The sequence below is a fragment of the Falco cherrug genome, chromosome 8 (assembly GCF_023634085.1).
Source record: "Falco cherrug isolate bFalChe1 chromosome 8, bFalChe1.pri, whole genome shotgun sequence".
NCBI classification, from domain to species: domain Eukaryota; kingdom Metazoa; phylum Chordata; class Aves; order Falconiformes; family Falconidae; genus Falco; species Falco cherrug.
In genome coordinates, this window is record NC_073704.1 from 16936010 (window position 1) to 16960326 (window position 24317).

A 24317-nucleotide genomic window follows, 5' to 3' on the forward strand; every position below is an offset into this window, starting at 1 on the left:
AAGAAAAAATCCTGTAGATCAAATCCTGCCTACAGGCTATCTTTTTCTTTCCTTTTTTTAAAAGCCAACACTTACTACTTAATTACAAATCTAGTGTTTTCCAGAAAAAATGTGATCTTTCTTAAGCTCTCTTCTGCTCTGCGTTCCTCTGACCTAAAATTGCAAAGCTGTTTCCCAAGACTTTTATCGTGTCTTTCTTGTTAAACAGTTATTAAACAAGCAATAGAACAAATCCTGATTTCTTCTTTAAGCAGTGGAAAAGCAAAGTTTCTGCCAAAAAATCTACATAGCCAAGAATGTTAGCTAACATACATTCAATGCTTTCAACCTTAGTTTGTACCAGATAGGAATCTCACCCAGGAGCTGAAACTGTCTAAGACACGCTCTTCAGAGAAAGTGAGCAAGAGATTAACAGCTGCACAAAGAGAAGCAGGGAAAACTGGATTCCGGTGGAGAGCTTAGGCCTCCAACATCCCGGTTCCACCCTTTGTGGCTCCATCCCCCAGGCCGTGTGGGGCTGTAGGGCACAAATCAGTAGCTCGGCTCTGCCATGACTAACATGAGCCTTAAGTCTTTTCTGAAGGAAAGCAGGCGGCTGCCAAACCAAAGGTGCTGCGTACAGCACCTGTATGACTCTGCCTCTCTATGACAGCATTTTCTCAAAACACAACGTCATCTTCACCCAAAGTATCTGAGCAGAAATATGGCCCATAGGCTTTGCTACTCCCGTTGAGATCTCAGCTGGGTTTCTGTATGCTTGCTCTTCTCTAAAGGGCAGAACAGAGAATATTTGACTTTAAAAATGCCTTGGAAAACTACACATGAAAAATTACATGAAAAGTATACAGCTTTAATTACATCTCTCAAGGGGACAAAACAGCTTTTTTTGCATCCCCATCTTGTCTTTTCTCTGCCCTGGAAATTCATGATATGATCGGAGGTACAAACGTTCGTATTTGTAGGGGAAAAAATGACCTACATTACATCCTCAGCAGATCATGTAAATAACAGGATGTAAAGTCTCACAGAATTAGTTTACATTTGAAACATTTTCAAAATATTGTTTTAGCTGGGTATAATAGACCACCATAAGATGTGACACACAGCAAACACAGGGCTGCAATTAAACAGCTGGCAAACAGCCAGGAAGAGATAAAGGCCCAGGCTGTCACTTGCTAGACAATATATATGGCTATTTTGGCAGCCAAAATCAAATGTGATAATTGAGCCATGACACATTAAAAAGGCACACAATTTCCAAGGAAAGAGTTCCTGAGCACTAAACAGGAAGCATCTATAGTGTGCTTACAGCGAACCAAGATTTAGGAGTAATAATGAGATCAGACTGATTACAATTCAGTGGTGCAAAGCCAACCTTGTTTAATGCACTGCACCACTCTACACAGTTAAATACAACCAGACGTGTGAAGCCCACAAAGGCTGTCAGTATTAGAAACAATGGGAATCTGCAGAGTGTGAGGCACTGTCTGAAATTTTTTCTCTGCGTATTTTTTATATTAATAAGGATTATATACAGTAGCCTTCTTATCTCCACAAATTACAGTCCACTTGATTTGACTTGCAACACCAGGAGAAGCCCCAGCCTATATAATTCAATTTTAAAATAAGAATGTGTAGTAATACATGAAGGGTAAATAACTCTTCAGAATCACACTTTTTCTGTAAAGAAAAATGACAGTTTTAAGACACGAAGAACCACAACACTGACAGCAATAGCTGTTTGGAAGACAAAGTCCAGGAGCTTTTCTAGTGTTTCACTGCATGTTTTATTAAATAACCTAAGGACACAACAAACGAACAAATGTACCAAATGAAGACACGGTTTTAAGTTAACACCCAACAGCTATATAAAGCCTCCCATAAATGCACTCCATCAAATTAACATGCTGACATCAATTGCATTTCCTCCTCAAGTAAAGGCCTTGAAAGCCTATACATTGTCAGCCCTCAGTCCAGTCATTCACTAACCTCCCACAAAGTGTAGGTACTTCATGATCTAAAATTATGCTTATATAAAAGAGAAGCTAAATTTAGGCTCTGTAATAGGAAAAATCCCTATGAAGAGTTTACTTCCTAATCTTATTCTAAACTTAACCATATTAAAGACGTATTCAAATAAAGAAATTGCATGCGTACCTTCCCTAACCAAAAGTTGCAGTGTATCAAGAAGAATCCACTTTTAGGCCCACTAGCACCACTGATACCAAGAAGAGTTACACAACTCTTCATAATGTCAATACCAATGAACCAGAACTGAGTCCAGCAGTATCAGCAAAACTGTTGGAAATTATACCTGCATTGAGCATCAGAGAAAAAGGGGAAAATACATTAAGAATGGGTCCCTTCCATTTAGCCTAATTTCTTATCTCAAATAAAAATACCAAGGTGCTCTAAAACATGCAGATTTCTCCAAAAGAAACTCCTTACCCGCCTCAAACTCAAATGCCCAACACATACTTCATATCTAACAACCAGAGCAAACTGGGCCAAAACAAAGAATCAGCATCAATACTAGACTTAATACTAAAACCAGTACAACTGTAATAATTACATAATCTACTTTTATAAAATTATCTGTAATAGCTGTGATAGTAACTTCATTAAGTGTCAGTAAAGGAAATGAAAAAGCTTAAAAGATGAGGTCAGAACATGCACTTTTGGCTGCTTCCTCAGAAGACGCATCACATTTGTTACTTCTGTCTGAGGAACTCCTGAGGGTAGCTGTTATGCAGCCCCAAAGAGAAAAATGAAATCGTGATATGAATTTTTCTGACCCCCAAATTAAAAGGAGCATAAGGGGGCAATAGCAAGAATAAATTAGTTGATCTTCATCTGAAAATTTTATACTACTGCATGTATAAATGGCATACTGTAGTAGTGAAATATATTAAAAGAAGCATAATCGTCTTTTTTTTTTTTTTGGTCCTCAATACTGCAGGAGACACACAGGCATATTATTCCATAGGCTCTGCCAAGTGATGTTTAGTGGCAGCTGAAACTGGACCAATTCACACTCCTTTCAGAAAAACATTTAAAACCACAAACACATGTTTTCCTGAAAAAGGTGAGAAAGGTATAGTGTGCTTTTTCTGACTCAGGGCCACAAAGCAGAAAGGCAGTAATTAAAAAGGTAGAAACATAAGAGGAATGAAGAGAAGTAAGACCCAGAAAATTATCATAGCTCATACACTTGCCCCTTGCCCCAATATCCTATGAAATCTCAGTAAAAAGAGAATTTTTGCATGGATTTTGTATTCTGGCCTGATTGAACAGCCAGTTATGAAAAGAGCTCTCATGGAATTAGATGTCACCCAAGGAGTAAAATTTCATAGAGATTAAGGGAAAGTATGATGGAAAACTGTTTTAGGACAAGGAACAAACATAAATGAGTAGCTTTGCAGTATGAGAACATTCAAGGACTGTGAGAAAAACTGTGCCACACAGAAAATACTGAATAACACAGATGAGGAGGAATACTACAAGTAGATCGTTTATTTACACCTACCAGGGAATCAGGGAGTGTTTCCTGCTATGACTACGTTAACTCCATTCAACCTTTGGCCACTAGTAATCAGCTGTAATTGCAAAAGAAACTTTGTCTGAAAATACAAGGAATTATAAGTAAAAGTTTTTGATCTTCACCTGAATAGAGTGGTAGCTGTAAAAAGGTTTGTCCCAGTATGATGCAGAGCCCTAATCCTCCCCACCAAGTAGAATAGCCTGGAGTAGATAATCACATTCTCTGCAAAGTAAATCCTCTCTTTATTTATACTCTGGCACAGTTTCCCAATGTTTACATTTATTCAACAAGCCAAAAAATTACTCAGACTTATTTTTTCTTTATATTTCACATTTAGAAGAACAGCAAAGCTCTGAGCACCTGGGCCATAATTAAATCCATAATTCATCCAGCAGCACGAAGACTAATACACAAATAAATTAACTCCACCTGCCAGAAGAATTAATAATACCGGGAACAACTTATTGCAGATACCAAAAATGAGAACAGAAAGGTTTAACAGTAAAGCTTCTGTCTTTCAAACCTCACTTAGGAAGAACTTTTTCCCCAAATTCCTATTCCAGTGGCGATCCAGACTCCAAAACTAAAACTTCAGAGGCCAGAAAAAAATAATTAGAGAAACTACTGACAGACTGAGAGGCACAGTACCCATTAGCACAGCCACAAGCAGATCGTGGCTGCACCATTAGCATGCTGAGCCAACACTCTCCCTCATCAGAAGGAAGAGGTGCCCTTGGCTGGCGCCGAACTGCTGGCTTGGGAGCAGAGCTGGGGAACCCCAGAAACACATTCGCTCCTAACAGAGGCTTCAGCCTCTTGGGACCACAAGCAGCTGGTGCAATTTCAAACAGCATCCAAGATACTGCAGTTCATGCACCCATCCGACCAAGGTGCATTTCTCTGTCCTGTTCTGCACAGAGGTCAGATAAAAGCCAGGGCCTGGCTTGCACCTAGCTTAGAGACTGTACTTATACACTCCAGCAGTGCCAGGATGACTCACGGTGCTTTGCGCTCCGCCAGCTGACTTTGTACCAAACAGAGATGTTGCATATGGAAAGCACAAGCAGTTGCAGCACAGCATCTCACAGACACTTCTCGTCATTAGCAATGAATGCTCGACATCTGCTGCAAAACTAACCAGAACTGACCCCTCCATTCTGCGATCAGCAACACACTTCAGAAAAAGATCAACAGAATTACTTTCAGAAATAACATTCAGTGTACTGCATGGACTGCTCACTACACAATTTAGTATTGCTTTTTTTTTTCCTCCTTCAGGCTTCAAAAGTTGAAGACGCTTCAGAAGTTAACAAACCTGAAATGCTTCTGGGTATAAATAGATTTGGACTAAGACCTGGGGCAATATGGTGTCTTGTAACTACCTGTTCTTCACGTACTTTCAAGCAGCAGAAAAGCAGAGCGATATTTCTATTGGTGCAGCAGTGTTTTTCAAACACCACTCTGAGCTTCCCAAAACTGGCTGCTGTCACATTGGTGGATGTCATCTTGATGGTAAAGCTGCCCAGCCTGGATGGAGGATTTTAGAGGGGAGGTATCCTGCTTATCTCAGGTGTAGCAAGAGGTATGCTCATTGTCACTCCTGTCTCCTTACTCCAATGTTTAAAAACAAAAAGAGAGTGCAAGCACAGCTGAATCTGACAATCCAGATAAGAGGATTTATTTACATTTACTCTTCAAAGGTCAGAATTTTAATACAGGAGTAAAGAAAAATTATGCACACCAAATTTGCATTTGTCAGAAAAAAAAGCAGAGAGTTACCAAAACCTCTTACAGTCCTGCCTGAATGAAAAGTAAGCAGTAGCCATTTATAGCACAAATATCAAGCATGGCCTGCTCCTCAGCTAACAACACAAAGCAGCACACAGGGCAATTCAGAGGTGATGCAAATGGCCTGACTAGCATCCAGCAGGAAGAGGAGTCATATTCACTCACTGAATTGCCAAATCCTGTACTTCAGCAGCCTGCTGAAGGCTCAGGTACCTATTAGAGGGGAACGACCTACTAGCACACAGCCCTACCACCCTGCTAGAACTCAGGCAATTTCAGTCAGCAGTACCATACCAGGGAGCTCAACAATGTGATATGCCCACATCCATGCAAAAAGAAATCTAGAAAGCTGGGTCCCAAGTTCAAAGATTTATTTTTCCAGTGTTACATACACCCTAGGTGTTTGTGAGGACAGATTAATTTTGGCTTATGATTTCTAGGCTTGCAACGCTTTGTCTGCCTCAGACTACAGACTACTACTCCCTGTGCTTAAATGGGATAAGGACCCCAGGAATTTGAAATTTTCTAATAAAATTTCAGTGTAAGAGTTACAATGTCAGCATGTAACTATTTCAGTAGTGACTACCTAACAGAAGCAGTCAGCAAACATGTGTGACCCACTCCACAACCCGCTGCCTAACTCAATCTTTCACACAGTCCAACTTTTTTCATCAAGCGCCAATCTAGATACGAGCATACAGGATACAAAATTAATGTTGTTTCCTGCAAAGCAGCAGGTGCCACCGCGCAGATTTAACAAAAAATTTAAAATTCTGCATCGGCTTCTCCAGCATTTGAGTTAGGCTGGAGCGCAGCGACAGACCTGACCTCAGAGACTGGGACACGGCTGGTGCAGGGCACAGCACCCATGTGCTCCGCAGGGTTTCTCCGCACCTACCACCTGCTTGCACCAAAGCACAGAGCGAGAAAACCTCTGCAACCCAAACAAGAGATAGTTTGTGGCAACTACTAATTCCCCTTAGGAAAGGGATAGAAGAGATAAAAAGAAACTTCAAATAGAATCTGAAAACACCCTATAACTGTATTAACAAGCCAAAGTAATGTGATTTCTCAGTGCCTGAAGGGATAGAAGGCTAAAGGTGCGAAAGGTTAGCTAAAGCAGAAGAAACCTTTTCCATCTCTCCATTCAATAACTGCCTAATGGAAAATGCTTAAACTAGCAACCCTTTTAACTGTTAAAAAAGAAAAACAACCTTCGGGGTTTTCCCCCCCTCAACATTTAAATACCTTTTTAAAGAATCTACTACTGAAAACATCTTTACCTATTTGGTAACTAAAGCTTCAGTGCTATAAACTCATGGTTCCACAGAAAAAGATCAAATCATCTCCCAGGTGCTTCTATACTTTGGCATCAACTTGCAGAACCAGCTCCTCCTTTTCACCTCCATTAAAACACTAGAGAACAATAAGGATCACCATCACACAATGCCAGGCCAAATTAAGTTTATCAGAACTTCAGCAAATAATTGTTTCTAGCTTTATTTAGACTTTGTATGTAAAGCACAGAAAAATCACACAAAAGACAAACAAGTGCAATGCACAGGAAGTAACAATTCCCAGTTCCTTCTGCCCAGATCAGAATTGTCGAAGTCTAACTGAAGGCATATTCTTACAGAGCTTGCTTTCTTTACAGAATGAAAATAAAGTGATAACAAAGCATTTATCTGATTAGTACAGCTCGCATCTCTCTCTATATCCTCCCTCTCTGACCCACCTCCACTAATTTCTAGTAAGGCGCTTGTCATGGTATGGGAACTTTGCCCAGAATGCCCTTTATATCTAGGAGAACCACACAGCACTCAGCCTACAGTAGTTGTTTTAGTATGGACAACTGCTACTGTTAGTTTGCTTTGTAACTGATAAGAAATTATTTTGTTTCTTCTATTCCTAACACAAAAAAACCCAAACAGGCTTAAGGAAAAACAAAGACTTAAAATAATGCTACTCTGTGGTAACACCATGAAAAATAAATAGACAACCAAAACACTTGAAAGAATACTTTCACTGTATTTGTTCTCAGGGAATCTAGAAAGTAATTGATTTCTCCATGTATTGATCTGTGTAAGATTTGGTACTCTATTTTATCAAACCAATCACTGCTCTCTTACTGCTCTGTTTTGGTGATGTCCCTTTTACTATAGCAAATTGTTTCTTCTTTAAAAAAATACGTTATGGTGTGTTTGCTCTGGTATAAGTATACCAGCTGTAATTCTGGCTTCCAGTTAAAAAAAAAAAAAAAAAAAAAAAAAAAAAGAGGTAAACCAAACAAAAAAACAGGTAGCCAGGTTACTACTGCAACTCTTCACACTACCCCAGCAATCCCAGCGCTCTGAAGGAAAAGGAACATGAAGGTAGGCACTACCTGGTGGTATAGAATTTGTATGGGTATCATACAAAATACCTGCTCCAGACAAGCAAACACTTTTGAAGCACAGCCTTATGGCTACAAATAGTTTATCATGTAAAGATCACCCTTTCAGATTTGATTACTGTTTAATTATGCTTGCAGAATTTTAGGTTGTATAGTATTTCCACCTTTTGCATAAGAAGTTTCTTTAATCACTCAGACTATGCTTAATATGCAGTAGGTTGTGCTGTGTAACATAGATCAGTTGAATTTGCTTCCATGGGAGTACAGTGTTTGTTACAGCGTTCATTGCAAGTGATTTTAGTCTCTTAAGACCTCTCTTTGCTTTTGCTTTATAGGCTAGAAATTAAACCAAATCTCTCCCCCCACCCCCCAGATGCTGAAGTCCAAAACAGAACACAAAACTAGGCTTTGGTATAATGGGTTTGGTTCACTGGGCCCTTAAGGTGTCTCTAGAGGGAGGTGTCATTAAATTTGTAATGTCCCATTAAAGCTGTAATGTCCATCTGCAGCTTCTACCATTGATATTAATGAAGTAGATATAGATATGCCCTAGGTATCCATGAACAAGTTAGGATGAGCACCAATGTATGATGATAACACAGAGCTCAATGTCAACTAACCATCCCTGCACCACATCCTCCGGCCTGGCTGAGGTCTCTGATGTTGAGATACCAGGGGGAAGGACAAAAGCGAGTTAAAAGTATGAGCATACTCCAGGCAGTGACTGCACAATAGACAAGTGCTTTGTTTGTTAGAAAAGGTGCCTGTGTGCGGGAGGAATCTGGCTGTCCATTGTCTGCTACAATAGCTGCAGCTTCACAGCAAGAATTGCCATCAGCTGAACATATCTCCTATTGCATAGCTATTAATCTATTGTAATGCTTCCCCGACCCAAACTCACTCTGCTCAACGCATTTAGACTCTGAACGCTTTACTTAAATTGCAAACAAAAATAACTTTCTGCTGCTAACCTTTCCTTACCAAAATGAAAACACCAATGTTTCACTTTGCCATGTGTTTTCCGTTCGTCCCACGGAATCTGACCTGCTGATGCTCTGTAATGATTTAATCTGTCTTCAATATTTCGGTGACTTCCACATCTGGGCTTCAGAATGAAGTGATAACCTAAGTTCAAACCTAAACTGCTTCACTGCAGCTTCAAGTTCAAGAAACTGCCCTGGCATGATGAGAACTCCCAGCTTTCTGCAGCACCTGTACTGTTAACACGCTCACGGGGTGGCTTGCGTGCTGGGCATAGCTACCTTCGCTCAGGCTATGCTAATCAAGCCCCACAAGTCAGGCTGGCTTCACACTGAACGAGTACCTTAATTTGCTTACAGATTTCCAGCCCTGCCACTGAAGCTACAAGACGACTTTCTGGCAAGGGAGGAACCCACCTCAAAGACAATGGTGTTGTGAACCCCTGCAGTTGGCCTTTAGCTTTGCCGTCTGTTCTTTGCCTTCGTTGGCCACCTCCCCAGTGCCTGCACCCTTCTGCATGCCTCAGAGAGGAACTACTGAAGTTTATAGCAGCATTAACTCATCAGCTGGAAACCTGCCAGGCTGCTTATATTTTCACTACAATCTTCTGAGCCCTGACTCCAGAGGGTGCTTAGAGATAGGATCCATGGTCAGAAGCAGCATGCTATACAACTCTTTTCTGATGTGCTTGGACCCATTTGGGGTGTTGCGTACACAGATGCATTAGGGCCTGCGTATCTACTGCAAACTGCCTCTATGAAGCAGGGAAAAATTGTCCCTTGCTTTTGTTTATCTCAGTGTTGCCGGTACTTACACTTATTTTGTAACAAAAGCAGAGCACAGAGCACATGAAGATCTACTGCACAATCAGTGCTATTAGTTTCTCACAAAGGTGATATACGTCTGGAGAATTGATGACATGTGCCTAGCTTATTTCTAGTTAGCAGAAAGTGACAACTTTGTGCAAGGAAGGTAGGATTGGACCTTATATGAAAACAAAGCCAAAAAGTGGGGGTGGGGGTTAATAAGAAAAACCACTAGACATTCGCTTTTTTTAATTGACAACAGGACAAAACCTGTGTGTTTCCAGTGGCTCTTTTAATAATTGCTGTTACTGTTGTTGCTTGAAATCATAGAACCTATGTATTTTCCAGGATGATTACACTACAAGATCCTGATAAAACACAGCTTTTAAATGAGGGGGAAATCACTTCCTGATGAGCTTTAACACTGTCATTTAAATCCGGTATCACATACAGCTTGGTCAAACTGGTCCTCAAGGGGTCACTTAATCCATTTCCTGCTTAAAGATAGAATCAACTGTTATCTAAACTATTCCTGTCAGTCATTTGTCTAAACTTTGTTCTTAAAAACTGATGATGCAAATCCACCACCTCCTTAGCATACTGTCTTTATAGCCAGGTACTCCTCAGGTCTAAATTAGGTCTTCATTATAGTAATTTAAGTTGCTTTCCATAACCACCAGACAGGACTAGCAACAATTGCCTTATTTCCTTTGCAGCAACTTTCTTCTATATCCAGGGATGATTCTTTCCTTCTTTCTTTCTTTCTTTCCTTCCTCTAATCTGTATTCTTTCTAGCTAGCCTGTGTCACTTGCAGTGTTGTGCCTAAAACTGGCTAAGGTAGTCCAGTTGGCCTTCACTAGTGCTGAACTGAATGGGATGACTTTATATACCGCATCTCCAATGCTTTTTTTTTTCTTTCTTTTTTTTAAATGCATCCTCCTGTTGTGACTGTTGTTCTATTTATTTCTCTTGCTGTGGCCCTGTACCATTGATTCCTGGAAAGCACATGATCCTTAGAGCGGTTACACCTTTTCTGAAGAACTGCTCCTCATCCAGTCTGTTTTTCCCCATGGATTTGTGCAGCTGATTATCCCTACTGAAGTGCTGTGCCTTGCAGTTCTCATTATTAAATTACGTGCTATTTTTAAGGTCACTTCCTATATTTGCCCACATCACTTTGCATTCCAGTCCTGTCCTCCAATGTGCCTACAACCCCTTCCTGCCTGCTGTTACCTGCAAATGCAGTACTTATATGCTCTAGTCCAGTATCCACATCAACAATAAAAACATCAATTACTAATGACAGCAGGATGGTCCTCTGCAGACCCTCTCTACAAACTCTTCTAACTGGAAAATGACCCATGGGTAACTACAGGCCACTGTGCTGTTTCATCAAGTCAGTCTCTCCCCTCATTTGTTTCTGAACAGTAGTTTCAACTTTGTCAACCGAATCTGTATCTGAGTTCCTAAAAGATCTGGCCAGTCTGTTTTACAGTAAGTGCTATAAAATTAACAACTGTTTCAGCCACAGTTCTGAACTAGGTAACAGTATAGAACACTTTCTGCACAGGGAAAATTAATCCAAATCAATGCAAGCAGGCTAGGACTCATTTATTACTAGCAGTTACTGGCTCAAAGTAAGGCATCAATTTAAAGTTACAGCATAGTTCCTGGCTAGCTTAATAGTATGCATGCTCCCATCCCTGGTGGCAGCTGGATGTCCTTGCTCCTGTCTCCTTAGCCCTGAATTCAGAAAACATGCTCAAGGTACTTTTCATGATGTCTGTATTATCTGTTCCAAAATGTTCCACATCTATGCAAATCCTAGTTACACCAGCTCCAGGAAATCTCCACACATCAGTTTTATATGAAGCAGTCAACTCATTTTAAATGAAGGGTTTAATGTAGTTTACTTGATTCTCTTATATTTGCACTTTGTTAGTTTGAATTAAAATTAAGTGTCCCAAGTCTGTAAAAGTAAAGATCAAATCAGACTAACTAATACACACAGACAAATCAGTCTGATGAGGAAGCATCCAGTGTGCTAGGACCTTGCCATACAAACTGTTTATCACAAACTAAATATGACAGGATGGCAGTGGTGAGCAATGCACAGTTTAAGTGCAGAAAGAAATACATATATATATATATACATACATGGCATACTTTAATCAGTTTTATCACAGAGCCTGAAGGGCCTTTGTGCAGTTATACAAACGGATATTTCAAAAGCAGATTTGTCCTTAAGTCTAAGGACACATTACTTTGCGGTTTTGACAAATTTCTGCACAACAATGCTTAATGAATTGTTTTAAAAACTGGTCCAGCTTGGGCTCTTCCATTTTTTCCAGCTAAAACTAAGACATAATGAGGGTCTGTTCTCTTATACCAGTAACAGTGAAAAGTGTTTGAACTATTTCTACAACTCTAGGGTAGATGGACAGCCATGAATTTTTTTTTTTTTTTTCATTTGGACTGTAACGCTAATGAAAACTGGTGAAAGATTTAAATGACCTTTTGAATAACACACAGACATTTAAGAGCATATACAACAGCATCATGGACACTGCTTACACAAGTGCCTAATCTGCAAATCTGTAGGTATGACAACTTACTCCTGTGAGTAGATTCATTGATTTGTGTTGCATAACCTTGTCTTAATTATGCCACTGAGATTACTTGCATGAGAAATTCACTGTGTGGGGGCTGGTAAAAAACTTTGGTTTACAGCTTGCAAGAGGTCGATACTAACACAGGGTAAAAAACCCCAAAACTTGAGGCATTTTGAGTCAGTGGATCTGTCATCTAGTCTCAACTGAAAGTAATTTAAGTATTCTCACAATTCAAAACATTCAGGAATTACACAATCTTCCACTGTTGCATTTTTTAAATAAAAGCATGTTAAATAACATTGCACTCTAGCTCTACTTAACACTTAAATGTTTTACTGAAATGCCTTTCTAAATTTGCTTCATCCCTACTCCTTAAGCGGTTCCACTGACTACTGGCAAGTAAGGTAAAAGCGATACATACATAGAGATGGCAGAATCAGGCTGTTACTACAAATGGACAGAAATACAAAATCACCCGACTTCCGATTGCTGTGCTAAATTGTACAACTCCTTCCTACTCTGACCTAGACTATACTCTTCTTGTAAAAAAGAGGGAGAGAAGAAAAAGAATGGAAGAAAACACTTAGCAGAAATAATTCTAGATAAATCAAGGTTATCACTAGATAAACATATCTTTAAATCACTGCGAGCCACTGATTTATGTTCAGTAACTAACAATCAAGAAATTGCTTTTGAAAGAACCACAGGACTGTGTCCAGAGTTGGACAATACCAAAACACAGTATTTCAATATTCACTTGAGAGCTACATCAAACATGTTGTTACAGGAGCTGTGAACCCTTTTCATTGTATTTTTGTAACTGAACTTCTGTATAGGGAAGGAAGCATTAGAAATAATCGTGTGAGTTTGTTCTCAGAACAATTCTGCAAACTTCAGCTTTCTTTTCATTTATTGCACTATCAGAAGATACAGCAATAAGAGGTATAATCCCACTATCAGAAGATACAATATCAATTAGAGTTTGGGTGATGTTTTTTAAATTTTGCTCATTCAGCTTCAGCACAGGCATTTTTGCACATACTCCTAATACACGGTCTCTTACATACCTTAATCAACTTCTCCTTCTATAGGGAACCATTTAGTGTTCACAGTTGGGGTTTTCACTGCATAGGTGAAAAAAAGTAAAACATATCTTTTTTTTCCTCAGTGAGACTCAATATTTAGCAATAGCAAGATGTTTGCCCAATAAGAAATTAACAGAATAAACACATAACTGGGGGACTGCCACTGATCTGAAAAGTCAGCAGCTTGACTGGAAAAAAGAAAAAGTACAGGTGAATACTTAGGCACGCGTTTGTGCTCCTGTATAGGGGCCTAGTATTTGACTGCATTCAGAATATTCCTCCTCCTACTGATTTCAAAAAAGCAACAGAACTAACGCCTGGCTTTGACAAAGGAGAGATGGAAACTTATTACATTTGAGAGACAAAGGAATGGATTGACTTATTCATATCCTGGTGTGTCTGACAAAATGCTTTGTGTGAACAATGCCTACTCTGAAGGGAGGGAGGAAAAATCCAGCAGAGTTCGTTTGAATCACCTATTTAAAACGTTTAAGCAAACTTGGATGTTTTTTTTTTTAATTCTTCCCCCCCCCCCCCCCCCCCCCCCTCCTTCCTGGGGAGCCCTATGGAGTAATCCCGTGAATCTGCTTCACTTACTGACTGGAGTAGTCACCTCCATGGCAGAACTGGAGCAAACCACAGCTGTGCAGTAACATCTTCAACAGGCACAACTGTTTGCAGAGTAAACATTTGCCTATAACCTTACTGTAGTCAGAGTATGTTAACAAAAGGAAGGCTTCTACCAGCTTAGCTGCAGGACCTTGCTCACTAACACAAGGCTGTGTAGCTCAAATCAAGTGCTATCCCTGCACGTGGAAGAGCCTGCACCACCAGCACAATTGTTCATTGCTCCTCATTGTTTCAGACAGCTCAACTGAAAGAGCTTAAATCGCTGGTTTGAAGAATACCTTCACGATATTCCTTTAAATACATAGTGCATTTCTTCCCCACTGATGGGGTAATAACCACAGTGAGACAGTTACAAACATCTGGATTCATGGGTCCATAGCTAAACCAGTAACAGCATTCGTCTGCCAGGGTTTTGCAGGCATTTTTTTTGTGTCAAACTCCAGGCCGTAGGGTTGGGTTGGCAATACTCTGCAGCGCAGAATTAGCCCAAGATGTGGCAGTAATGAAAGGGACAAATGTAGTCCTTAGGAAGCAGAAGAATCCTGTATTAAAACAAAACCCCTACATGTCTTGCTCCCATTGTGCTCAGTACACATACTACACATACTTCGGAGTGTCGTTTTAAAATAAGTAATTATCAACCTACTTGCAAGCCTAGGAGAGGCTGCAAACAGCAAAATCATCAGCTGCTACCTTTTGTAGTATTGCTCAGTAAATCACACTAGTATTTATTAGCATACAAGGCCTGAAAATAAATAGTAATCGAGTTAGTAATCCCTATTAAGAAAAAGCTTTCAACAGACCCTATCAGGTCAGGCACTCACCAGCTAGAGGATGAGACAGAGCAGGGAGCCTTTGGTAAGAATTCCCATTTCTCAGCAGCTACAACTGAGGAAAGCTGTCTCTCTGACCAGTGCGCTAAGGCACGTGTTTTGTCTGGCCTTTATTCCTTTTTTTTTTTTTTTTTTTTTTTTTTACCCACTTGCTTTCAGATGTCTGATCTTTAATCTAACAAACAGAAGAGATTAAAGCCAACTGACAGAACAGACTATAAAATGCTTGAATTCTTCCACTTGCATCGGAAAGATGCACGATCTTACCTCTTTTTAAACAACATGAATGAAGCTCTGAGTGGCTACACTGATTTTGGTGTTTGCTTTCATTTCCTACAAAGTGTATACCAAACTGGATTTGCTGTAAAATGGGTTGTAAACTATAAACGAAGCTGGCATGGGTGTTACTAAATTTATTTAGTACTGGGTTGAACGTCAAAAACTTTCTCATGAACAATGATTACTTTTGGAATGGAAATGAGGAGGAGTGGGGAAAGAAGACTGGGAATACACATTTTTTGCTATTGTGGAGCAGCAGGGCAGCAGGAACAGCTAAAGGAAGCTGCTCTAAATCACAGTTCCCCTGGGAATGGCCTCATTTGTGCCAGCCCTGAAATCCAGGAAGAACAATGAGCATCGGAGCCGGCTGTGCCCTGCTGCACCTGAGCTGCAGCCTCCAAGTTGGGCAGCTCAGAACAGCAGCCTCAGATAAAACCTTAACTACAGAGCAATGACCTCTAGTCTGAAGTTTTATGCCATGAACTGAAAACAGTTATTCCAGATACGTCAAACCTATTTAAGAGCATCAATGTGGCCCAGATTTATCAAGCATTACATGCAAGATCTTTGCTGCATTTTCCTGAGAATGTGTAGCGGTGGGGTTTGGCATCCTTCCATACCTTCAAGTATGTATAAGTGCTTGGCCATGGTTTGAAATTGAGCTGCCTAGGAGCAATAGGGCCAAGACCTTTTTAGCTTTGCTTTATGCTATTAAAAGCACAAAAGAAATTAAATACAGCATACTGCACCAAGTAGCACAGCTTTGAGTTAAGGCAGCAAAAGCAAGAAAAACCAGGATCAGATACCTGTGTCCTCAGTTTACCTATTTGTCCTAGAGCTAGAGTTCATGTTGGACAGTAACTGACTCATTTTCTCCTGTCCAGCAGAAGAGGTGTCAGTTACTGTCCAACATGAGGAGAAAGCAGTACTTAGTTTCCCACCAACACCTTCAGTGGCTTAAGACCAAATCTAATTTTATTGTTTTCGATGTTCTATCTTTCTTAGAAATCACACTGAAATCACAGGAATTTAGATTATTACTGTATGTTAAAGCATAAAGTTATCAACACAAAGATACTAAGTTTTATACTTGGTACGGCACAGTTTGTATTCACTGCCCACAAACATAACGTGATGCATGACAACATGATTTTTCTAACAGTCCATTGTCCAATTAAAGAAATCAATCTCTACTGTTGAGACAAGCAAGCAAAAACCTGCTATTCAGACATTTTTACGGTGCCTGTCATTCAGCTATCCCAGTGCCTAAAATAGAAGTTAATGTTCAGCCCAGGCCTGCTCAGCACACCCAGGAATGGGACTTTCTTGGGGCTCTGGCACTTTTTATAAAACAGATGTTACAGCAATAGATGTGACTGTGGGAAATTTAACTGCTGAGGAAACCTACACTTCTTTTGCATGAGAATCACAGTGCAACCAGTTGATGTCATTTTAAAGTGGTTAAATCAGCCTCAGCTCTCTCTGGTGGAGCAACTCCACATGCAGTTACACTGGCATGTGAGATGTGGCAGCAGCCATCAGTGTCTAACACAATATGGGAGAGTTCAATGTACTCTTCGGTATTAGTACTGTGTCCTCTTAAAGTAACATTTAATGTTTTATATGTGCCATTATGATATTTTAAAAAGTGCTAAAGTTTAATCACTTATGTAACTGAGTAACCAGAAGTACCATCAACCTGCAAGAGCATCAGCTGGCAGCTCTATTCTTGAGAAGCCTGCAACATGTGGACTGCAAATGGTAAGGGTGTGCTCTAGAACTGGAGAAGAAACAACTCTGCGTGAAGAATCTCTTTAGGAGAACTTACAACACAAGTTTTTTTGTTTTTAAAGCACATATGAATATGCCAAGTTATACAGGCTTTTAAATGCTGTGGAGTTCTTTTTTTTACAAATTCTTTCTCTTTTACAAGAAATGTAACAAGTAGCGTTCCGCCGCTTGTTGCATGATGAACAATGAAGAGGTAGGTGTCACATGCCTGCTGTGTCAACCTATTGCTTAATCTGCACGATTAAGCAGATTAAGTGTCACAAACTTCAACTGCTCTGCAGTTAACACACAGCTGCATTTACCTCCTGATACCAGAAAGGCTCCTTCGAACAAGTCAGTTCCAATGTACCGATAATCCTTCAGGCACTGAAACTGTGTTCAAACTGCTCATCATGAAAACCCAGAATTTCTGTTACAGAAGGCAATATCTCTTGTAAATATTTTTCATTTTGCAAAAGGTAAAAATGCATTCATTGTACAGTTGCTACTGAGTAAAAGGGTTAAATTCCTCTTAAAAAAATACTTATAGGAACAGAAGCACTGACTTCCTCACTGGCAAAAAAATAATCTTTCCCCCTATCCTCTGTAGGAGAGAAACTTGAATAATTGTAGACACACTGGGGGGTTTTCATCATTCTCAACAGTATTTCTGGGCATTTGGTAGTACCAGCTCCACTGCAGGACAAACTCTCTGCAATACTTTCACGCCAATATGAGAGGAACATGCTTTCCCAGGGCACTAAGTATCAGAGGTATTGCAGGGTGTGAGGAGGGAAGCTTCTCTCTAAAAGCCAAACTGCAACTTGCTGTACCAGAAACTGCTACAATTTAGCAACTGTAAGACAAAGTGTCACTGTTTACTTCATTTAAATACTTTCTGTCCTACCATGCCCTCTCTGAGGGTCCAAGTATAAAGTGCATAACCAACACAGAAATAAATCCCAGTAATTTATTAGAAGTTTTAAAAACAGTTATTTAAAAACAAACAAGCAAACAAAAAAACAACCAGACCCACCCTCCCACCCCTCCTCCCCAAACCCAATAGACATTTGCTCTCTGGACAGAGCTTGCCTCTCGTGAAGAGGGAGAGCCACTGACCTTGCATGCAAATACATCAGACTACCATAGGCAATCTACAGAACAGTCCTCAGGGTAATAAGACACCTTTACCACAAATTCAGTAAAATACAGCTCTGCTTAGCCCCTGCTCTCATGCACTAGCCAGACAGGAGAAAAACGCACATTTTACTGAATTTGCAAAACCTGCACCAAACCTTTCCAACTATTCAAAAAGCCAAACAATTCCAACATAAAATCAGAAAGCACTTCCAGCATTTTTTTAAACATGTACAAGGCTTGCTGTTACACAAGCTATTAATCTGAAGACACCTTGCAGTAAGAAATCTTGCCGAGATGCATCAAATGAAATCAACATTATTTAAATGTAGCTTCACTGCAAATCTGAACACTGGAGGCTCACAGCTAATGAGAATTTTCAAGCATCTTTTAAACAAACGTAAAACATGCACAAGATTTAAAGAAATTAGCTAGCTATGTTACTATTTAACTTTCCTACAGATCAAGTGCTCCAGTTACTATCACTTTATCTAAGACTAAAACACTCGGTCTTCCAATCTTACAATTTAATTTTCTAAAGCCTAACAGAAGCGTCTCCCAAGTTGGGAACTTCCTTAAAAATATTCTCTATCAAGACACTACAACTGTGACCAACAGACACATAAATTTAAAGGCAGTACTTCAGTGTATCTAACTGTTAAGCAACATACTAAGAAAGCATATAAAAATCACATATGGTTCTTTACCTTTACTTCAGAATGAAGTGATAACTCTATAAACCTAGCACTCAAAAAGCCAGTTCAAACTACATGCAGAGCTTCAGAGTATTCTAAAGTTCATATAATTAATGTTTCACGAAGGCGGTGACCAGCTACAAAAACCAAACTGAATACACTTCACTATGTACATCAATAACTAATGACTACACCTCCAACATGCAGCCAAAATAGCAAACTTCAGTATCAAACGTTCCCTATGCTTGTTCAATCTGCTGTACACAATTTCTGTCTAACAGTCACCGGTCGCAAACTCTAAGTTTCCCATTCCTTAGCCTGAGCACATTAATCTGCTACCACTGTCCACAATTTAAGAAGCCGTTACATACCTGCAGTTAGGAGGAGGATCAAGGGTTATTTCAGCTAGCTCCTTCTGGATTCTGTTGGTGAAATGAGAACAGACACAAAGCATTTGAGATAGTCTATAGAATAAATCAGGGAATTACACTGCCCTCTACCACCATGCAGTTAAATGCAAGATTGGCTTTGCCTTCAGTAATGCTAACATGGCTGCTTCCTCTTTGTTCTCAGAGGCATAACCCAAATCCCACAGCTGAGAAACTTTGCAGCTTTTTTCCTGCTCCACGCTGTATGTAAACAGAGCACTTACAACTGAGTTGGGTAGGAATTTCCCACAAGTATTCAGAAAAGTAACTCTTTTTCACATCCGAGCACTTTTTACCAGAGAGATTTTCTTTTCAAGCTAATATGCAAATGAGGCAAGGGGGGGGGGGGGGGGGCTGCACACGCAGATTTGACAATGACTTTAAACCAGCGCTACAGACCTGTGACCGAGGCTGAAGAAGTGAACCGCGCTGGCAGCAGACACGCTCTTTTCACAATACTTTACCTACTACTTTGCAGTATGTTTAAAAAGTGGATTTGCAGATCTCCCAGGCTGCCTCTGTTACTGGAATAATCTCTCTGGATCAACTTTACTTCCCTCCACACCTTCGGCTGCCTTTCCTCCCCCGACCTTATAGAGCAGCTGAATTTACATGATAAAAAGTGATATAATAACTTGAAATACTCTGTGCTTAGCTTTACTCTATTACAAGCAAGGTGTCAAGGTCCAGAAGAAGAATACCGAAAACTTTTTGTCAATTTAATAGTTTATTCAGGTACATAAGAGGTGTGATTTCAAAAGACACATGGTAAATTCCTCTTAAATACCAAATAAGACTCTTTTCAGAAAAGGACCCATATGAGCAAGACTCTGAATTTCGTGTGAATAGCTAGTGTTAAGATACGAGCTAAGAGGAAACTGCTTGCATGCCCTTACACTTGTACCAATAAATTCAGACTACTGAACTATTTGAGATGTATGAAATTGAACTTGCAACAATTAAGTGCAATAAAGGGAATAAGGGAAAACACAGTTGTGAAAGCCTGCATCTCAGGCTTTTCAAAAAAAGTTAAATAATAACAAATTACAAAGCCTACACAGTAGTTCCAGAACTTTTCTTTCTTTAGCCAGTCCTATTTCAAAGGGTTTCTTTAACAAGCTCAGAAGTCATCAAAGCCATTCAGTCACACTCTGCAGTGATTTTAACACATTTCAAAAAGTATTTGCGGAATTTAAGTCCAATGCAAAATTACTAAAGTGTTCCTAAAAATTAGAACTACACTATTTACACTGAATAAGCAAAACCTGAAGTTACTACGGCTACTCTACAGCTTTTATTGCTACAGGATATTTGTAAATGATTGTAAAGAAAAGGAACTCCAGGGAAAGGACTGCAGCATTATATTTCATCTTTGAAGACCACTGGAATCAAGAGATTTAAAGTTTACTTATTTCATACAGCTGAACTTACAGAAACTTATCAGAGCGCACGTCTTGAGCTGGACTGCCAGTAACCTTACATGCAAATAGAAATGCCACAGGTATAACTCAACAAGGCTTCTGAAGATTTTGATATTTAAAGGTAGAGGCTACCTGTACAACCCCATGGTTTGAATCTGCAGCTCCTAAGGGAGAAAATGCACCTAAGTTTCTTCTGAAAGAACTGCAGAATGAACCCATTACACTTCAAGGCGTTTGAGGCTCTCCCAAGCATTGACATGAAAAACTAGTCAGAAGGCCCACAGAAGCCACTGGGGTTTTGTGACTTCTTTAATTAAAGAACATTGCTGGTCATCAGTCTACAGACCATAATAAAATATACCAGGAGGACTCCACCCTATACCAATCAGGCATGGAAACTCTGGAAAAGATAGCCAAAGCCGACACACTCTCGTGCATTTTTGCAAATACGAAAATGTAGGTGCCCCCTCCCAGCCAGCCTGTAAGTTACTAAGTCCTCAAACAACTCCTCAAAAGACGTATGATGAGACTGTGTAATTATGACCCCAATAAGACTTGGATTAACGAAGATACGGCATGGCAGGCTTCTGTACCGCAAAAGCTGGTACTTCACTCTTTTCCACGTAGCTTTACAAGAAGAAGCCCTCTGTCTTGAAAAGTGCAATGCAAGCACTGTGACTCAAAATACCATGCAAAAATACTACAGAACGTTTTACTGTCCCCTTTACCTTTTTGCACTAGTAGATAGCTTAGCAGTAGTTTTGCTGGATAGTTTGGTGTTCTTCTTCTGCTGAGTGGCAGAGGGTTTTCGTTCTTCTTGCTCTTCTGGTTCAGGTGCAGGTGGATCCCTCTGATCGGCATCTGAACTACCGCTGCTGGTACTTGGACTTTCATCGTCTGACCTCTGCCTATCACTGGACATCGTGGGGAACTTTTTTTGGGGAAGGAGAAGAGAAGAGGCAGAGTTAATACACCAGGCAGGACTCTCTCTTGCCATTCCCTGAGTTCCAGAGAACGCTTGACTTGGTGACAACTCTGTTTCACCGAGGAATTAACCAAAATATACTTCTTTGTCTCGCCCCCAGGGCCGCAGTTTGACAGCTACAAAGCAATATTTACACTTCTGGAAATACAGATATCTCCAATTTTTAAACCCACTCGCATTTTTTTCATACTTTAAACAATATGCCAATTGTCGACTTTGTTCTAAGGCATGAGACAGATTTAGCAGGGTACTTAGGCAATGAACATTAATAACTTATGACACATTGTAAATAACAGACCTCACTGAAAATGTTTTTTAAAAAGTCACTAATACCCTGTAAATATTTACAATGGAGCAGAGCATTTTATTGGGTCCAAACGCCAGACCCCCCCTCTCCCCCTCTCTCTGAGAAAATATATTGCCAATAACACTTGGGTTGATTTCAGATGGAAATGTACACTTGCTCTGTGCATTTAAAGGGTTGGGCTGGGGGGGGGGGACGGGGGACGAGGAGGGGGGTGGGCTATGTTGTTGGTGGTGTTTTGTGTTTTGTTGTTGGTTTTTTTTAAAAAGGGAAAAACCCCAAGATGCATTTGAAGCAACTCGGGCAGCAGCAGCCCCGGTTATTTACATGGCCAGCAGCGAGAACTGCATTTGGCCACCACAGAGCCGCCGCCGGAGGGGGAAGAAGCGTAATTCAAACTGCACCTTCTGCACGGCGCTCCCCGCCGCCGCTCCCCACGCAGCTCCACCAGGCAGACCGACATTTTTCCGCCGACCGGGGCGGGGGGGGAGGGGGCTGCCCCGGCGGCCGGGGGGGGCCGAGGAGGAGCGCGGCGGGGAGCTGCGGCAGGGCTGGAGGCGGCCGCCCGCCCGCCCGGCCGCGCTTTGTGGGGAGAGCCCGGCGCGGCGCGGCTCGGCTGGGCTCGGCGCGGCGGGCGGCGGCGGCTCGCCCGGCCCCGCACCGCACCGTGCGTGTGCACCAAGTGAGGCGTGAACTCGGGCCGGCTCCGCGCCCCCGGCCGCCGCCAGGCAGCGAGCGCCGAAAACAAGAACAAAGCTCCTCTACCAGCCCCCCCGCCTCCTCCCCGCCTCCCCCCACCGCGCTCGCCCAGCCGCCGCGGCAGCCGCCTCGCCCGCCTCTCCCTTACCTTCGCCGGCGTCCTGTCCCGCTGCTGGGTCGGAGAGGCGGGATGGCGGGGGGCCGGGCCGGGCCCGCGGCGCCCGAGGAGGGGACGGAGGCGGCCGGGGGGCTATACGGCGGCGGCGGCGGCTCTGTGGCCGGGCAGTGTGGAACATTGAGAGCCGGAGCAGGGGGGGGACGGGGGGAGGCGCGGTGCGGCCTCGCGGCCGGCGGGTGGCGCTGGCGGGCCCCGCTCTGCGGCGCGGGCTCCCGCGGCGGGCCGGGGGGCCGGGGCGGGGGGCGGCGGGCGCGCGCCGGCGGGGGCGGGGGAGGGGGCGCCGGCCGCTTCGGGCCTCCGGCCCGCCGCCCCCGCCCGCCCCCGCCCGCCGCCGCCGCCGGCGGGGCTCCCGGCGAGCGGGGGGAGGGGAGAGGGGGCGCTCGCTCCCGCCCGGCGCCCGCCGGAGCGCGCCCCCCTCCGGGCCGGGGTGCGCGCAGGCGCTCTCCCGCCGCGGCCGAGGGCGCGCGTGCTCCGGGCCGGGCAAGGACAAAGCGGCGGCGCGCGCGGGGGGGGCCGGCCCTCGACGGCGGTCCGATCCGGCCCGGCCCCGCGCCCTCGCTCCGCCGCCGCCGGCAGAGCCCGGGTCCCGACGGGCTCCCGCCGCCGGCGCCTGAGGGGAGACGGGGGGGAGGCACCGCCGCGGGCTTCGCCCACCGACGGCTGCGCGCCGCTGGCGGCCGTAGGGCCTCCTTCAGCCGCCGCGGCAGCCTCGCACCTCGCGCCTCGCCTCGCGCCCCGCCGCCGTGGCGGGAACGGGACCGCTGGTGGCGCCTCACCGCCGCTGCCGCCCTCGCCAGTTCCCGCGCTGCAGCGCACCCGCGCCTGGCGCAGCGCCTCTGCGGGAGCGCGGGCGGCCGAGCGGCGCGGGCTGGGCCGCGCGGGGCTGAGGCGAGGCGGCGGGCCGCGTCCTACGGTGTCCGCCTTCGGCGGGAGGGCCGCCCCGCGGCCTCGCCACCCCTCACGGCAGGGCTCAGGGCCGAGAGCAGTTAAGCTTAGTATGGCGTGAGCCGCCAGCATGGCCGTTCTGCGTGTGTTGAAGAGGCAGGGGGATCGTCGGTAGCAGTTGCGGTAGGTGTCACAGGAAGATGGACATAGGACGGAGGTTTAGTTTATTTTCAGGCCCCCCATGAATGTGCTGTTCCTGTGTGTACTTCAACAGCTTTTCACGTCATATGCCTGGAGTACACCATGTGGTAAAAGCAATCCGCCAGTTGAAATAATGTAAATATTCCAAAATTAAAGCCTTTTCATACTGTCAATAAAATCCACTTGTAAAAGAAGATTTATTCTGTCAGTGAAAAGTGGATGAGGTCGTGGGTAACTGGCTTCAGCAGAGAAGGAATTCACAATTACAGTAAAGGTTTGTGCATTTTATATGAAATCTCAACCTAACGTAGCTGTCCAGCACAAGGGCTTTCGCCTCGATGGCTTTTACCTCAAGGGCTTTCATCATCAACAGCCTAATGACTTAAAACTACTGTGTTACCTTAGCTTGTGCAGGATCAAGGGGTCAGAGAGTGTACATTGTGCTCTAGAGGGAATAAACAATCGGTTCGACAGGGAATACCCTTCTCTGGGTGACTGAAGTTAGCTCAATTGAAAAGTATGCTGCAGATTTGGCGAGAGAGTTGCATGATGTGATGTGGAAGAATACTGGAGGTTTGTTTGTTGAAGTAGGCTATAGAGAATTCCCAGATCACCACTACAGGCAATTTGCCCCTGAGGTATGCTGTAGAAAATTCCTAGCATAAA

At 42.8% G+C, this 24317-nt stretch overlaps 1 protein-coding gene across 1 annotated transcript in view; it reads right to left on the bottom strand.

Annotated features, from left to right (window-relative positions):
• Positions 1 to 22757, bottom strand: part of UBE2E3 (ubiquitin conjugating enzyme E2 E3) — a 58715-nt gene extending 35958 nt beyond the window's left edge. Inside the window, exons 1-3 of the mRNA XM_055718983.1 lie at positions 22536 to 22757; positions 21128 to 21330; positions 18922 to 18972 (exon numbers count right to left, since the gene is read on the bottom strand). Of these exons, the coding sequence (XP_055574958.1) occupies positions 18922 to 18972; positions 21128 to 21321 (245 nt within the window). The 5' untranslated portion in view covers positions 21322 to 21330; positions 22536 to 22757. The remainder of the gene's footprint in view (positions 1 to 18921; positions 18973 to 21127; positions 21331 to 22535) is intronic.
• Between the last annotated feature and the right edge of the window lie 1560 nt (positions 22758 to 24317).